The sequence below is a fragment of the Sabethes cyaneus genome, chromosome 3, assembly GCF_943734655.1.
Source record: "Sabethes cyaneus chromosome 3, idSabCyanKW18_F2, whole genome shotgun sequence".
Lineage (NCBI taxonomy): Eukaryota > Metazoa > Arthropoda > Insecta > Diptera > Culicidae > Sabethes > Sabethes cyaneus.
The window spans coordinates 77836305-77853665 of NC_071355.1; the positions used below are offsets into that span (position 1 = coordinate 77836305).

General features: G+C 44.1%; 1 protein-coding gene across 1 annotated transcript in view; it reads left to right on the forward strand.

The window, feature by feature from the left end:
• Positions 1-17361, forward strand: part of LOC128741666 (putative leucine-rich repeat-containing protein DDB_G0290503) — a 319098-nt gene that overhangs the window by 229951 nt on the left and 71786 nt on the right. Inside the window, exons 5-7 of the mRNA XM_053837625.1 lie at positions 11406-11720; positions 11782-12216; positions 12321-12476. Coding sequence (XP_053693600.1) covers positions 11406-11720; positions 11782-12216; positions 12321-12476 — 906 coding nt within the window. The remainder of the gene's footprint in view (positions 1-11405; positions 11721-11781; positions 12217-12320; positions 12477-17361) is intronic.

Below are 17361 nucleotides of genomic sequence, written 5' to 3' on the forward strand. Positions count from 1 at the left end.
GTTAAAGTAAGATAAATGAAACATGTCAAGCTACGCATAATCATATTTAATACAATAATCTGTGGGCTGGTCATTCATTAATATTTCAACCTTCATGATGTACAAAAGAAAGTGATGTTTAAAAGAAAAATCTGTGTCTCAAAGGTTGCAGGCGTTGTGCTTATGAACCCACGTCCTCGTATTTTCAAAGCCACCATTGCATTCAATGAAGCATTGAATCTGAATATTTCGCTCATCTCTTTTAAACACTCACTTAAACAATGGCACTCACAGATTCTTATACACATACATATGCCAGCAATGAATCCATTAGATTTTTATCTAATGAACTGATATAGTCCTTCGTCACCCTTTCGTACAACCCTTAGGGCTATATACCTTGTAGTTTTTTCTCAGCTTTTCGAAGGTGGTCTTAAAATTTAAATCGGTTGGAGGGATCATGGCAAAAATGGCGATTTTTTGATAAAATTCAACATGGCGAACATAGATCTCAATCTTTTTCAACGTATCAACGTTATCAACTTTTAGAGTTTTTGAGTTAAAAATGGGACATAGCTTGAGGAAAAAGTAAAAGAAAGATGGGCATATGTAGATATGCATATAAATAGTATTTTATTGAAATTAAGGAAGTTTCTGTCAATAGAATAGCCCGGGTTCAATAAAATGAAACTCATTACAACTTCAACATCTTGTGACACCCTCCAAATTATTAAATTAACTCCGAAAGCCATTTTCAAATCATTATTACTCAGCATTGTTTCCCGGTGCTTATTTTCGGAGGCACAATCCAACGTTGGTACATAATAATAATCATCACTTTAACAATCCTCAATCACCCACTAATCCAATCGCGGTTTCGCAACCCGCCAACTCCGACAATAGGCCAATTTTCCGCTCGGCTTCCTCGCGCTATACGCAGAACCTCCCGACAAACCTTTAACTGGTCGGAAGACCCGAAAACCATAGGCAACACAACAATAACAACCACAGTGCGTTCCAATCGCGAATTAAAAGTGTGGAAACCCTACCGGCTATAGTTGTAGCTTTTACATGGACCCAGCGCCTTTGCCTAATTGAGCGCTACGCCTTTAGGGGCTAAGCCGTGCAACTTTGTTAACGATGGATAGTGGATTACCCCACTTTGTGTTAAGCTTGGTTTTCCTACCCTTATTGAAAGCGAAAAATCTTCTAAAGGTGTTCAATTGTCTAACTCTGCATTATTGTACATTAAAAAGGACAGCAAAGACAGTGCTTACTTAAAAAGCCTAATTGCTAGTTTTATATTTCTCGCAAAGTTAAGGCAGAACAGTAGTTATGTTTTGGCATTTACCTACTTTTACATTGTTAGAAGTATAATATGCCAGTTTAATTTTATTTTTTAGCTCTCTAATTGGTGTTCGTTGCTAATGGGCGAATTCTGGCGTAACTTTTCAAAACATCCAATGTAACATTGAGAGACTCTTTTCAATGTTCCTCTCTTGCGATTATCACGGCGACATAAACGCATCCCAATGCAAGATTTCTTAATTAGAATTAGATAGCTAATGATGCCAGCTAGCGATTCATGCATTGCAGCTGCATTCAAGTGCATTTAAGAATTGTCCCAATGCACTTCGCGAGAATCATTTGCGAAAAAGCGAGACATTGAACTTAAATGCACTTTCAGTAGGTATTCGGCACGAAACATAATACGAGCTTTTTGCTGCATTAACCAACGTTATTACTTCCAGTAAAATATTACAAACCAGAGCTTGTCCGTGGCACCAGCAATCTGGTTTTATTGCCACACATCCTATTGAAAAGTTTTGTTTTTCGCAGCCATTCGACCTGCATAACTAGGAGACCATTAAACTCAGGGTCACAACCACAGCCATATTTCAATTCGAAGCGATTTGAGCTTGAAACTCAAGTCGAAAAATAGCAGTATTTACTTATAATTGTATAATTCATTGCGAATCTTCATACTTGTTGTTTCCAAAACATACTTTAAATATTCCTTCGTTTGAGTTTGGACTGCAACCATGTTGCGCATATTTTTTGCAAACACTTACGTTCCGCTGTGCATAGGTGCGTAGGCTGACTTCCCTCCCCGGGCCAGCCAGCCAGCATCTGTAATAATCCACATTTCTTTCGCACTATCGCGAACGGTCGAGCGGAGCGTAGATTACGGCAGGCATCGACGACGACGACGGCGACGTTTATATAATTCGATCTTCGATGCCACCTTCGCCGCCGTGTGCGATAAGGCAGCTCATCTAAGCGTTGTTGCTGTTGCACTGCATTGACCGCGTGGAAAATAGCTACCTCTAGGTGCGTTGTTCTACTTGGCTGCTGGGAAACTGGATACAGCGAGCGTTCCTATGGATTGGATTAGCTCGGTACTTACTTATGTATCGTGCTTTCGCTTTTCATCGCTTTCCGTCGGTCCCGATGTGATTTGTTATGGCAACTCAACAGGTTTCAACATAGCTCAGTAATCGCACCGATAGTGTAACCAACCGAGTGAGATAATCTGGACGAGGCATTTTTCTATCATATATGAATTTGCAAATGAGAGTTTTTTGTAAGGATTACTGAAAATTTTGGTTTATCACTTTACGCGAGGTAGCCGGAATGCAGAAAATGATTTCCAAGTGAACTCTGGGTTAGTCTATCGGTAGAAAATCGAACATTCACGTCCTCGGAAATTGTTTGCTTGTTGAAGGAACATGGCCTGGTAACTATCAGCAGTAAACATAAACCGTCGGCGGCACGTAATTTGTGCTGCCTTCGCCTTCAATCGGTTCCCTTCCCGCAGCGCAACACGTTTCCTTTTGCAGGGAAAAATTGCATTTCACCATTACCGTGTCGTGTGCCGCAGCTGCTCTCCCGGCCAAGCAGCAGCGTCCGGTCCGGGAAGAGCCGGGCAGAGCGAAAAGAGGTGCATTTTTTATTTTGATCATTTTCAGCTTGTTGTTCGCGGCGGCAATCAGAGTCAAGTGAAAGTTCGGTTGAACCATTTTCAGCCATATCACCGCATGGATTGACGGAGTGTTCTTCCATGTTTTGCGACCCCAGCCTGCGGGCATGTTACTTCCAGCCAGTGCACGTTCGGTCCATCGAAGCGGAGCAAAGTGGAAATGGTGCGGCTTACGTAATGCCAAGCTTACATGGCTTGCGTGTTTACACAGTCCTTCGAAGAAGGATGTTTTTATGAGTGCAAAACCATCGAGAAATTTCACCAAAAGTAACCTTTATTTATTTAAGATTCTACTGACTTTTTCACTTATTTTGATCTAATTTTGTTTTATTTTATTGGTAGACATTTAGGGAAGACTTACAATTTTTGAACTTTGTAAACAATCGCCTTTTCAAAGCATGCGGTACGTATCGTGATTATAGGGAAATTTCTTTTAGCTTCGGAATGCTCAGTAATTGACGTAGGCCATTTAACGACTCCTAGGGGATCCAGAAGCAGTGAGAGGTTTAGTACTATGGGCTTCTTGGGTTTCTGACTCCAATGGAACAACCGTCAAATAAAGCATCCCTTTGGATTTGAACATCAATGTGAGTAGGGTTTCGCTATCCAGGGTTTTGCTTGTTGTCAATGCGGAAAATGCAACTTCTATGAACCTAACCAGCTGCTCCCACGATCCACCCATGTAGGGAGCAGACGGTGGGTTGAAAACCAACGTAGTAGATGAATGTATCAGACAGTTCATGTTTCCTCTGAGGAATTTGCTACTGCAATTTGCAACTGGCCCCAGGAAAGTGAGTTCCGTTGTCACTTCTTATCTCTGATAGCAAAACTCCTTAGTAGTTTAGGGTGCCCACTTCATCAATGCCCCAATTTCAATACAAAGTAGTTCAAGACAGTTCAGCGTGTACATGTTCTTAAGGACAAAATGCACCGAATTAGCCTCATACCATTCGTTTCAACACGTAAATTTAGAATAGTAACATGAAGCTTTATCCGGCCAAAATAGTGGTTTTTCATTATGCTGCTCCAAAAATGACAAAAGACATGACAGTTTCTTCTTTTTGAATCATCCGATTTGAATTTATCTTTCCCGGTGTAAAACTTCTGTCCTATGATTTGCTGGAAGTCAGCTTTGACGTATAAACCGTCATCCATAGCAGCTTTTTCTGGTCAACATCATCGTGAAGCGCGTTTGAGTGCGATTTTGTCAACAGTTTTTTGCCGTTCATCCCGGTTTGAAAAGTTTTGTACCTTATACGCATGTAATCCTCATTTGCTTGGACTGTTTGGATGTAGCTTTGTGAAACACCGACCTTATTGGCAACGCCTTCTTCTTCAGCAGCATAGAACCGGGGTGGCTCGTGCTGTTTCAAGCACTCGTCTCCATTCAACGCGGTCTTGGGCCACTTGTCGCCAATTTCCTAGTCGTCTCAGAAATCGCAAATCGCTTTCGACCTGGTCGAGCCATCGTGCACGTTGGGCCCCCTTTTCCTGATGCCGGTGTCGTTGATGAAGAGGATTATTTTCGTCGCACTGTCGTCCAGCATCCTTACGACGTGTCCGGCCCACCGTAGCCTGCTAACTTTCGCTAGATGTGCGTAGGGAGTCTGCCCAAGCAGTGCCTGTAGCTCGTGATTCATACGCCTCCGCCACTCTCCGCTTTCAGTTTGTACTCCGCCAAATATCGTCCGCAGCACTTTCCGCTCGAACACGGCAAGGGCGCGTATGTCCTCCGTGAGCAGCGTCACGGCTTCAAGTCCATAAAGAACTACCGGTCTAATAAGAGTTTTGTACATTGTTAGCTTCGTGCGACGGCGTACACTTCCTGATCGTAGCGTTTTACGAAGGGCAAAGTAGGCCCAATTTCCCGCTTGGATGCGCCACTAGATCTCCTTACTAGTGTTGTTGTCCGCGGTCACCAGCGATCCCAAATACACGAACTCCTCTACCACTTCTAGTTCGTCGCCGTCAACGGAGCGATGTTGAACAGCATGCAGGATAAACCGTCACCTTGTCTCAACCCTCGCCGCGTCTCGAAGGAACTCGAGAGTGTCCCAGAGATACGTACGAAACGCTTCGCTCTGATCAGTCGCGTCAGTTTGTCCAGAAAACCGTATTCGTGCATTATCTGCCATAGCTTGTCTCGATCGACTGTATCGTATGCTGCTTTGAAATCAATAAAGATGTGATGCGTGGGTACGTTGTACTCCCGACATTTCTGTAAGATCTGCCGGATAGTAAAACTTTGGTCCGTACTTGCGCGAGCCCCCATGAAACCCGCCTGATAATTTCCTACGAAACCTTGTGCTATCGGTGACACCCGGCGTAACAGGATCTGGGAGAGTACCTTGTAGGCGGCGTTTACCAGTGTAATATCGCGATTGTTGCAGCAGTCTGGCCGATCACCCTTTTTGTAGATAGGACAAACCACTCCTTCCATCCATTCCTCCGGTAGCTTTTCCTCCTCCCAAATCCTCGAAATAACCCAGTGTAGAGCCTTTGCTAGCATTTCTCCGCTATGTTTATAAAGCTCTGCCGGTAGGCGGTCCTTCCCAGCGGCTTTATTGGTCTTTAGCAGCCTGATTTCTCGTTTGACTTCTTGGAGATCAGGTGCTAGGACATTACTATCTTCTATGGGCGCTCCTAGGTTAATTTCCGTTTCGCCACTGTCTGCGACTTCGCCATTGAGGTGTTCATCGAAGAACTGCTTCCATCTGTCGACCACCTCGCGCTCGTTTGTAATTAGATTCCTTCCCTCGTCCCTACACATGTCAGGTTTCGGTGTGTAGCCCTTCCGAGTTTGGTTCACCTTCTCATAAAACTTGCGCGTGTCATTAGTTCGGAATAGTTGCTCTAATTCTTCACGATCTCTGTCCTCCTTCTGGCGCTTTTTCCTTCTCAGGATCATGGTCAACTGGTTCCTAGCTCGTCGATATTTGGCCAGGTTCTCTCTAGTGGCGATACTTAGATAATTTTTCCAAGCAGTTTTTTCCCCTCCACCGCTTGTTGGCATTCCCGTCAAACCAATTATTTTGTGTACTCCGAGGCCTAATAGCTAGTGCCGCGGTAGCGGCCTCTCCAAAGGCCGAGCGAATTCTACCCCAACCATCTTCGAGATTTAAAGCACCTAACTCCTCGGAAGGAAGCGCGTAGTTCTCGGCAGCTTGTGGGTTATCTAGCTGCCTGATGTTCAGCCGAGGAGGGCGGCTTTGACGTGTCCGGTATACGGTGGACAGCTTTGAGCGCACATGTACTGCTACTAGGTAATGGTCAGAATCAATATCCGTACCCCGACGGGAGCGTACGTTCGTGATGTTAGAGAAAAACCGACCCTCTATGAGAACGTGGTCAATTTGGTGCATTGTACGTTGGTCAGGTGATCTCCAGGTGGCTTCGTGGATATCCTTGCGCGGGAAAAAGGTGCTTCGGACCACCAGGCCTCGGGAAGCTGCGAAGTTTATACATCGTTGGCCGTTATCGTTTGGGACGGTGTGCAGGCTATGGAGTCCTACCACCGGTCTATACATCTCTTCCCTACAGACCTGGGCGTTCATATCCCCGATGACGATCTTGATGTCCCGTGACGAGCAGCTGTCGTACGTTGCCTCCAGCCTCGCGTAGAACCCTTCTTTCTTATCGTCGGTCTACCTTCGTGCGGGCAGTGCACGTTAATGATGCTATAATTGAAGAAACGGCCCTTTATCCTCAATACACACATTCTCTCATTTATCGCCTTCCAATCTATCATGCGATCCTTCTTTCCGCCCAACACTACAAAGCCCGTTCCCAGTTCGTTGGTAGCGCCACCGCTCTGGTAAAACTGGGCCTTTCCGCCACGGAACTTCCATACCTTCTCTCCTTTGAGACAGATTTCCTGCAGAGCTACGATGCCGAGTTTGCGGGGTTCAAGCTGTTCAATCAGCAGCCGCTCGCACCGTCGTCGTCCTTGTCCCGTCGCCTAGGTCGATGCCGAATATTCCGCTCCGAAAATGCTTGAATGTTGTTAGTTTTAATTTAATTTAGGTGTGTAGCCGCACTGGGGCAACACTACCGGGTCTCGCGATGGGGCTGCCATCTTATAGTGCCGAGACTCACCCTCCTTCCCGGTTAGTATACGACCTTAGTTTCCACCGGGGTTGGTTACCCGATCTCCGCTAAGATTGCTCGTATTCCGGTTGGTACCACGAGGAGGTCGGGATCGGAGTTGCTGGATAAGAGGCTAACGATTACTATGGGGTCTATATTCCGCATCATCCAGCCGTTTACCAATATCGGCAACGCCAGGTGTTGCAATATTGGGATTTTGGTGGAAATTGACCAAAGTCTCAGTCTTCCTGTAAGCTGCTACTGGTTTCCTTCTAGCTCGTCCGATGCTAGCTTTTCCAGCTCTTGTAGAAACTCGCTTACCACTGGTAGGACGATGTCTGCGAAGCCTGTGATCTCGACCCAAGTGGGTAGCTCGAGCCTCAACACCCCAACGTACATGGAATTCTATAGCGTAACACCGAGAATCGAGCCCTGTAGAACACCCGCTGTCGCTTTGTTCTTCTTCGCCCCATCAGCCGTGTCGTACTCTAGCGTCCGGTTCTCGAAGCAGCTGTTAACTTTTTTAAGGTCCGGTACTTTCATCCTATGCAGCACTAGCACGATCGCATCCGTACTAGCGCTGTTAAAGGCGTTTTCGACATCAATCTTGACTATGACACAATACCTGTCGCCCCGCCTCTTTTGTCTCATAGGCTTCTTGGCACTCTCTGTGACGGACTTGATGGCATCGACAGTGGACTTCTCCCTACGGAATCCAAACTGCGTCCTTGGCAGCCCAGTATCATTTTACAAAGCGGCCGTTAACCTGTTTAGGATTACCCTTTCTAGTAACTTACCAAACGTGCCAAGTAGGCAAATCGGTTTGTACGATGAGGGATTCGCAGGTGATTTCCCGGCTTCGGTAGCAGTACCAGTCTTTTGATTTTCCATTTCTCTGGAAACTCGCCTACTTCCAGGTAGTTCTGAAGCGTCTCTCTAAACATATTATGATATGATTGGATCGCCGCTCTCAGTGCCTCGTTCGGAATCCCGTCAGGACCAGGCGTTTTCTTCGTTTTTAGACCCCTGGCAACCGCAATGAGCTTCTCACCTTCTGACCGGAATGAGGATGTCATTCGCTTGACCGTACGGCGTCGGAGGCCACCTCACTGGATCGTGTTGTGGGAACAGCCCTTCCACGATGCCCTCCAGTTTGTGTGGGCAGGTTTCCGGCGGAGTAGATGCACCCGTCATGTTGGCTTGCAACGTTGGGCTGCAAAAGGTGATATCGACGATCGATTGTTGTTCTTCCCTGCAAAAGGTACTAATGGAACAAACGTTTGCCAGACTAACGTCCAGTATAGAGTAAGCTTTGGCCTCTAGGGCTAGCGCACCTGCTACGCCACTCGACTGCCCAAGCATTGAAGTCACCTCCAATGACAATCGGATTACGGCCCGTGAGCTCGTCGGTACGCTTATGTAGCATCCGGTCAAACAGCTCTGGTGATCACCTAGATGGAGTATAGCAGCTGCAGATGTAGACGCCATCGACCACAGCAAACACGTGGGTACCCCTCTTGGTCTTGGTCGCCTAATAGCTTGAAAATATCGTCCTGTACCCTATTTAATTTGCTTGCCGTCTTAAGACATAACCTATTGAACAAAATTTCTCCAATTCACTAGGTTGTGGGTTACCGGTCTTTCGTTGGACACCGGATCCATCCATCATTCTCCTACTCTACGTCAAATCAGACGTTCCGCTGATTCCTTGTCACGTACCCGATGGAGCTTTCTCTTACATTACTAATTGCTGTTTTGATGGTGCTCTAACAGTCCTCGACAGGGGCTTCGTCCATCACGTCCTCTTCCGGTAGCGCAACTTCAGATTCATGCTCGTGGTTTACGGTGACGTCTGGCTGCTTCAGTCGCGTAAGATTCAATCGATGCTGATATCGGTAACGAATGTTGTTCACAACGAAGTGTTTTGTCTGACGTCAATAATGCTTTAGAAGTGCCAATAGTCAATCAAGACGTGATCGGATTGTGATTCTGTTTGGTTTGGTGACCTCCAAGTGTACTTGTGTAGGAGTCTATGTTGGAAGAAGGTACTACGTACGGCCATGTTTTGGCAGATGGCAAAGGCGATAAGACTTATAAGCCCGATCTGAACATTGAAATCTTCGATAACGATCTTGAAATCATGTTGTGCGGCAAATCCTCCAAAAGGGCCGTGAATACAGAGTTCCCACGCATCATTTATTCGTTGACTTCAAAGCCGCATATGATACCATCGACCGGAAAGAGCTATGGAAAATCATGGACGAGAACAGCTTCCCCAGGAAGCTCATCAAACTGATTAAATCTACGATGGATGGTACGCATTGCTGTGTTCGGATTTCGGGTGGATTGTCAAGTTCATTCGAATCACACAGAGGGCTTCGTCAAGGTGATGGTCTTTCATGCCTGCTGTTCAACATAGCGCTACAAGGTGTTATGAACCGAGCGGATATCAACACGCGGGGCACGATATTCAACAAATCTAGTCAATTCGTCTGCTTTGCCGATGACATGGATATTATCGGCAGAACATCTGTGGCGGTGGCTGAACAGTACACCAGACTAAAGCGCGAAGCAGAAAAGATTGGGTTAAAGGTAAATACGTCTAAAACAAAGTACATGCCGGCCAGCGGAACCGAGGCCGAACGTCACCGCTTGAGCAGTAGTATATTGATCGACGGCGATGAGTTTGAGGTAGTCGATGACTTTGTCTACCTTGGCTCACTGGTAACGGCGGACAATGATACCAGCCGTGAGATCCGGAGGCGTATTATCAGCGGAAGTCGTGCTTACTATGGGCTCCACAAGCAATTGCGGTCGAGCAGACTAAGTCCCCGTACAAAGTGCACCCTGTACAAGACGCTTATTAGACCGGTTGTTCTCTACGGGCATGAAACATGGACAATGCTCGAGGAGGACCTGCGAGTGCTCGGAGTTTTCGAACGACGAGTGCTAAGAACGATCTTCGGCGGCGTACAGGAGAACGGAGTATGGAGGCGGAGGATGAACCATGAACTCGCACAGCTCTATGGCGAACCCAGTATCCAGAAGGTGGCTAAAGCTGGACGGATGCGATGGGCAGGGCATGTTGCAAGAATGCCGGACAACTGCCCTGCAAAGATGGTGTTCGCCTCAAATCCGGTAGGAACAAGACGACCAGGAGCGCAGCGAGCAAGATGGTTAGACCAGGTGGAGCGAGATCTGGCGGAGAGTACTCGGTGTCCGAGGAATTGGAGAGCGGTAGCCCTCAACCGAGTTATATGGAGAAATTTTGTTCAACAGGCTTTGTCTTAGGACGGCAAGCCACCTAAGTAAGTAAGTAAGAAATCATGTTTTGGGCAGCGGTTGTGTTCATCCTCCAACTGCGCGTTCCTCGTTGTCGTTATCGGCACTTCTGAGGTGAAGGGCTGTGCACGTTTATGATGGTTATATTGAAGAACCGGCGCTTGATTCTTAACCTGAACATTCGATTGACCACCACTTATTTAGTTCACCCGTTTTCGCATCTCACCCATCGCTATGAAAGCTCGCGCGTGTTTCGGCAGCTCTGGTAGTTGAGCCCTTCCAGCACACCTCCTGTGGTGCTCCGACTTCGAACGTGTGGCTCTTCAATACATCGAAGAGCACACGAGTGCTCCCTTGCAAGTTGAGAAAACGGCAATTCCAAGTCGCGGGTTTCCAATCAATCATGGGAATTGGATCGTTTTCATAAATGGGAAACAGCAGCCGATTTGTTCCTGAATTGTAAGTTCCTACTATCTCCAAAAACGACATTTTGTTAAGTTTTTGCCGGATAGTAGCCACTTCCCGGTGGTTGGGAAAGTTTTCGTAGTTCTGATGCTCGATAGTTTCAGTTTCGTCCAGCAGCTTTTTGATTTAATTTATCGAGAGCGATTTGCTTCTCTTCCAAGGGGACGTCGTCCTATTGCGGTTCCTTAAGAATTGTCGCAGTAGGCCTAGGTAGACAATCGAAACACAGTAGCTTCTACGGGATGGTACAATCGTTGGCTGCAATCTTCACGGCGCAAATGGTTTGTAAACAGGTTCATTTAAAGAGTACTTACCTTGAATGTATGTTGGGACAGTACTTCCTGTCACCACAGTTGACCACAATCCGTAATGTTCATATTTTTGCTATTAGTCTTATCAAGGTTGTTGTTAAAAAGTCCGATAACAAGTTAAAATATGTTTTCCAAATTTTCTTTACAAAATAGCTGCATTCCATTTTAATATTCATATTTATGTCGAACTGAGTTTAAGCGCCTTAACCGCGATATTGTGATGTGTCTTATATGATAAACATAGTTTTATCTAACCATACAAAACGTTTACTCAATCCAGTTACATCTTCTTGTTTTTACAGATGCGACAACTGCATGAGTCCGAACCATGTAGCGGAAACGTCAGCAAAAGTTCAAGCCATAACAGCATCCAATCCGTCTGCGAAGAGCTGGAACGAAAGAACGATGCTGAAGCTGACCCGGTAGCACCGTCACATCAGTCCCGATGTTCTCCTTCTTCGGAATCGAGTCCCGCCGCTACCGCTGACAGCGGCAGCGGCCTTGGCAGTGGTGGACCACAACAAACAACGAATGATCACTATGAAAGTGACAGTAGTAGCAGTTTAAGGTTAGCGTTAGGAACGACGACGTGTGGCGATGACCGGAATGGGTCTATGGTAATTCCCGAAATCATATGTTTATTATTCAATTAAAATCATAAACCTTTTTTTCTTTCAGCCACACGAATCACGAACAATGGAAGCTCACAACGATGTACATGCTTCTGTTAGACTAATCCCTCGAAAGGAGGAACCCTTTGCTATCACAACCGAACCGACAGTCAACAGTGAGCTGAATGTAATCGAAAGGACGACAATGTCCACCACCGTTAGACAGCTGTCGACGGTTTCGGATGCCGACTCGGCCATATCGTCGGCACCGCCATCTCTAAGTCCACAAGCCACCGGTTGTCCAAACTCTCCGGAGGTGTGGCGTGCCCATTCTCATCCAAACCAGCAGCAAGCAGCCCATCTGCAATCGCTGCGGGACCAAAGTCAACTCATCGAAATCAAGATGGAACTGGATCGGATGCAAGCCAAGTACGATCTCCTTAGTGCGGACTATGGTCGCGCCAAAACACAGATCGACGAACTCGAACGGGAGTTGATGGAGGTCAGTATCAGCGGGGTTGCATTGCACCCGTCCACGAGATCGACTCTCGCTTTTCTTTTCCCTTCGGGGCGTTGTTTATGTTCACGTGCTTTTGTCCGTTGTAGACGACGCAGGCATCGCGGGAAAGAGCGAAGTTTGCCGAACGTGTTGAGTACCTGGAACAGCGCGAGGAGAGTTTGCTGCGCGAGAGCCACGAACTGCGCGAACAGAATGAACTGCTCGAGTTTCGCATTATTGAGCTGGAGGAAAGTCACGATAAGGTAAGTGGGGTCGAAGTGGTTTGAGTATCGGATGCAAGGTAAAACATTGTATGCAAGTTCACGTGCTGCGTTGCAAAGCAATGTGAACGCATGGTTTTTTATGCACTTATAGGAGGTTTGTCACTTACGTGCTGCAGTTGTATATGTTGGTGAATTTAATAAAGGTATTTCGAAAAACAGATACAAAATGCCGAAAGGTTTAAAATTTAGTAAAAATCAGATTCTAATGGTTGGCTCGACACTTTCCAGATCAATTTTTAGATAGAAAAGACAAGATTACTAGATATGAAAAGGTTGATCAAATGTCAAATTTTCGTACTAGCCAATAAGGGATTTATCGTCAACCCTACGCTTGTAAAAAATAAAATTTATACCTATTTTGGAATTTATTAACATACTTTGAAGGTACCTATTGATGATGTTGCTGTACCGTATTTTGAGGTAAATTGACTAAAGAAAAGAAAAGTACACCAATAACCGGACGTTCACTGCATCTTAAACGTTTTGGATAGTTCTCTGTCTTATGTCAATAGTTATCAGAGCGATAATAATGAAAATGGATTATCACCATCTAACTGATATTGGGCTTAAATTGCGATTTTTCATTTCAAGAATATCTGCGTTAAAAAGCACAAAATGTTAAATTCTGTTACCTACGTTTTCAAACGAGAGTACACTGCCGCTACTGGCATAACAGTCCCGTTTACATAAGAAAACGCGACTGTTATGCGAGTAACGGTAGTACAGTTTTGATTATATTCTACTGATCTATCGATATAACTGGCCGAAGAGCACTTTTTCTCTGTGCACGGTTTACTATCAGGACATCAACTTGGTTAACATTTTCTAAAATGGGCGTGAACGAATTCCACTAGCGATATGTTTGAGTTCCCTTGTTCACTCGTTGACTCCAGTAATACGTCTAGTACAATACTTATCTCAATTTTTATTATCTTGATCTTAATTTTTATTAAGATCAAAATACACGACGATATTCAGTAAATATTATTCTATCAACTGGTATAAAAATCTTGCCTCGAATAAATATAGTTTCAATGTAATTCCTGAATATTGTTCAGGCTACCGATTAATGGGCTGGAAATACCCTTCCGTACTCTATATGGTTTGATATAGTGTCCACTTAGGATTGGGCAAAATTCCCGAAAGTATCGATAATTGAATATCAATATCAAATCTCCCGCTTTATCGATACCCTCGAGATATCGTTCGTGAAGCATCGATATTAGATTTATCGATACTGTTTAAGGCGGCATTCTGGGATTAGAAAATGCTACACAAAAAAGGGATTCATAAAAATTAATCAATAAAAACAGCTCGCTTTGTACGGAAAACCGCACTCGTGCACCACCTGCCACAGCTGTTCGCGCTCGACTGAATCGTATGCTGCCTAGGAATCCACAAAAATATGATGGGTTGTGCTCCCGATACATCTGGATGAGCTGCCGATGAATAAAAATTTGATCGGTAGTAGCACGGGCCTCCATAAAGCCCACCTGGTACTAACCTACGAACTCTCCTGCCACCGGGGATAGACGACGCAACAAAATCTGGGAGAGCACCCTGTTGGTGGCTTTGACCAGCGTTATGCTGCGGTAATTACAGCAATATATCCGAGATGGGACAAACCACAACCTCAATCCACTCGTCCGGCAGCCCTCTCCCAAACCCCTCAAACCATCCAGGGATGTGTCGTTGCTGGCGGTTCTTGGCAATTCCTGCAGAGTTCCACCGAGAGTTGCTCCTTTCCGGTTCTAGCTCTTCTCGATCTTTGTCCCATCCCTGTCATTCACCACTATTAAGGCGCGTAAAAAGCTGAAAAGTCTTTGTTAATGCAGTCAACGCCCAATACTACTCTCTGTGCTCTCTGGTCAGTTCTGAATTGCTGAAAATCGCGTATCGTATGCACTTACTGTTCAATAAGCGTTAAACATGTAAGTGACATTGTTCAAGGTTTTGCATAAGAGTCAATTCCAATAAAGTAAATTTGAGAATTAAGCTTAGTAGATACCTGAAGAAAACAGCGCCAGAAAAAATTCCTAAAATATTGCTTTCTTCAGCATTTCCCGGTCTAGTTTTAGCTTTTATTTTTTGAGCTGCATACCCAAGCAACCAAAAGTTCGAATATTACTTGACACGCGAACTCGAAAGTTCACAATTAGTTCAAATTCAGTTACGTGAACTTTCTTGCTGATTAGTAGTGCATATCAAGTATACGTGGAACTAAATGCTTTAAGAAGTGCTGTGAGTACTTCATAAATACTTCAAAGCCAGTGTTGCCACATGTACAGATTTATCTGGAAAAGTACAGATTTTTTCGAATTTTTTGGTACAGATTCTGTACGGTACAGATTACAGATTTTTGCCAAAAAGTACAGATAGGTACAGATTTTTATGAGTGTTAAAAACTCATACTTTTTTCTCAGTGCTGTTTCTTGAAATCAATAGAGAAGCAATTCTTAGTATGAATTAAAACAAAACAAATCGTATTTATGTCTAAGTTTAGCAGAGATATGTTCAAACATCATAAAACAAATAAATGATTTGACTCGTGCATTTTTTAATGCTAGCAAACCAAATTTTTCTGTACAATAAATATTTTTAATGGTACAGATTTTTGGAAGAAAAAGTACAGATGAAAAGGATTTTTGCCCCTTCCAGTACAGATGAACACTGCAGGCAACACTGTTCAAAGCTATTAGGATGCTACATGAAGTTCTGAAGTGACTTTAGTTGCTTTTTTGTTTAAATTTCTGGTGATCAAACCAGCAGAATCTAAAACTATTTGAGATAATTTATTTTTATTTTATTCGAATAAATATAATCCTCGCACATTTCTAAATACAAATATAAATTAGAATGCAATGCTCTTCATCATTGTGTTGTGTTGTGTAGCATATGCTGTCGGTATCTAACTACTAGTTAATTGCCTGGCTCCAAACTTTATGCACAGAGAACAGATTAACAGGCTCGAAGGAAGTAATCGATTTTTTGTGTGTAAAATCTGTCGGTGGCGCCCTCCAGAAATAGTCTGCCGAACGCATCAAAAAATATCCATGTACCTTTATCAATACTTCTTTGTGCTGAAGTTACATAGCAGCGATGGCAGCGACATCAAGATTTAGTTTGCCACTTACTGCTCGAGGGGTGCTCTATTGAAGGATTACTCGTAGATTACATAAAAACCTTTTACACACTTTTTATCGATTACCTGGTAGTCTGTTCTCTGTGCTTTATGTTCTATAATTAACTCGCGCTGCATAAAGCTGCTGCAAGTTCTAAAACGAGCTTTTACTTAAGAACAACTCATTGGCAAAATTCACGTCGCTTGTATACGACAAAGGTGACGCAGTGGATCGGGGTAGGTTTACAACGCGGAACACCCAGGTTCAAACCCAACAGCAGGCAAATGCAACGAATATAGAAGTTAGGTAGAAGTACAGTGGACCCCCGCTCGTTTGAACGATTCCTCATGCAAACTAACGGGGTTAGTTTTTAATTTGAACAACTGGCAACTCTAAATATGCTGGAACTTGTGTGAACTGGTCGCCCTACTCTTTGTTATTGTTTTGGTGGTTTGATTCAGTTGGAAGTTGGAAGCAGCGAATATTTCATTCTCCGATCGGATTTCTATCATAATCGCTGGGAAAACGCAATGTGAAACAGATTAAACACGCTAGATCAGTACAAACAAATCGCGTTTATGCGCATTGTCTGCATAAGCAAATGATGTCATGTTAAGCATGACGTTTGAACCATTTTTAATTTGCACGTCGTGCAAACCAACGGGGTGCAAATTAAAAAGTGTTCAGATTAAAAACGGCCAAACGAACGGGGGTCCACGGTATAAAAATAGAACATAGAAGTGCTGCTAAATTTTAGTTTTTTCTTCGTTTTTGACAGTTTATTTCGAAGCTGCTTAGCGTTCTATGCAGCGATCCCAACACAGCTTGAAAGTTCGGTTAATTACTTAAAAGTGACGTTACTTAGCAAGTCATAGATTAATATACATAAAGCTGCTTAACCCTCGTTAGACATCATTATTCGAACTTTTGGTTACTTGGGTATCCCGCTTTATCAAACAGTATCGGGATGAAATTATCGATTTAGCATAATATCGACGTCGTAAGTATCGATGAAATATATCGAAATATCAGCCTTCTGGTATCGATATCGCGGGTATCGATACGGTATCGCCCAATCCTACAGTGTCGACGAAGGTGATCGCTACTGAATTTGAGTTATAGTCGCGAGAAATGATGAGGTCGCTGCGACTAAATCGGGCCCATTTCTATACTGGTGCTTCTGTTTTTTTTTTAAATCCGACAGGTCGAACTAGCTAGCACAGGTATTAAATGCTTTTCAAAAACAGATCAAAAGAGATTCCGATAGATAACATGTCGGTATTGCCTAGATACCGGCTCATTGAAGATAACTAGTTTTGCAGTGACAACAGCTTGCTGCTGGCGCTAGTGTATCACTGAATCGGTCATATACACTAGCATCGTACATATATACTAGCACCAGAAGCAAGTGGTGTTACTAGGTATGTTAACCAGATAGAAGAGTTTCAGGAGTAATGGCCTCACACATTGGTAGTAGTGTAACTAGAGCACCATATGCTGAAATTAAAACAAAATGCTGCAAGTGCTAGTGAATGAAAATTGATTCATATTTTCATATCAGAAGGGAATTTTTGTGTTCTTCCGTGATAAAAAGAAGTAGAATTGTTCTGTGATACCATATTCACAGCTGTTTAGTTTCTGGAATAAGTAAACGTGATCATAATTGGGTGTCATCATCAAGAGCGGATACGCGTAAGCGATTGCTGCTGGTTTTTTCAGCCTAATTACGTGCCAGTGGAAAA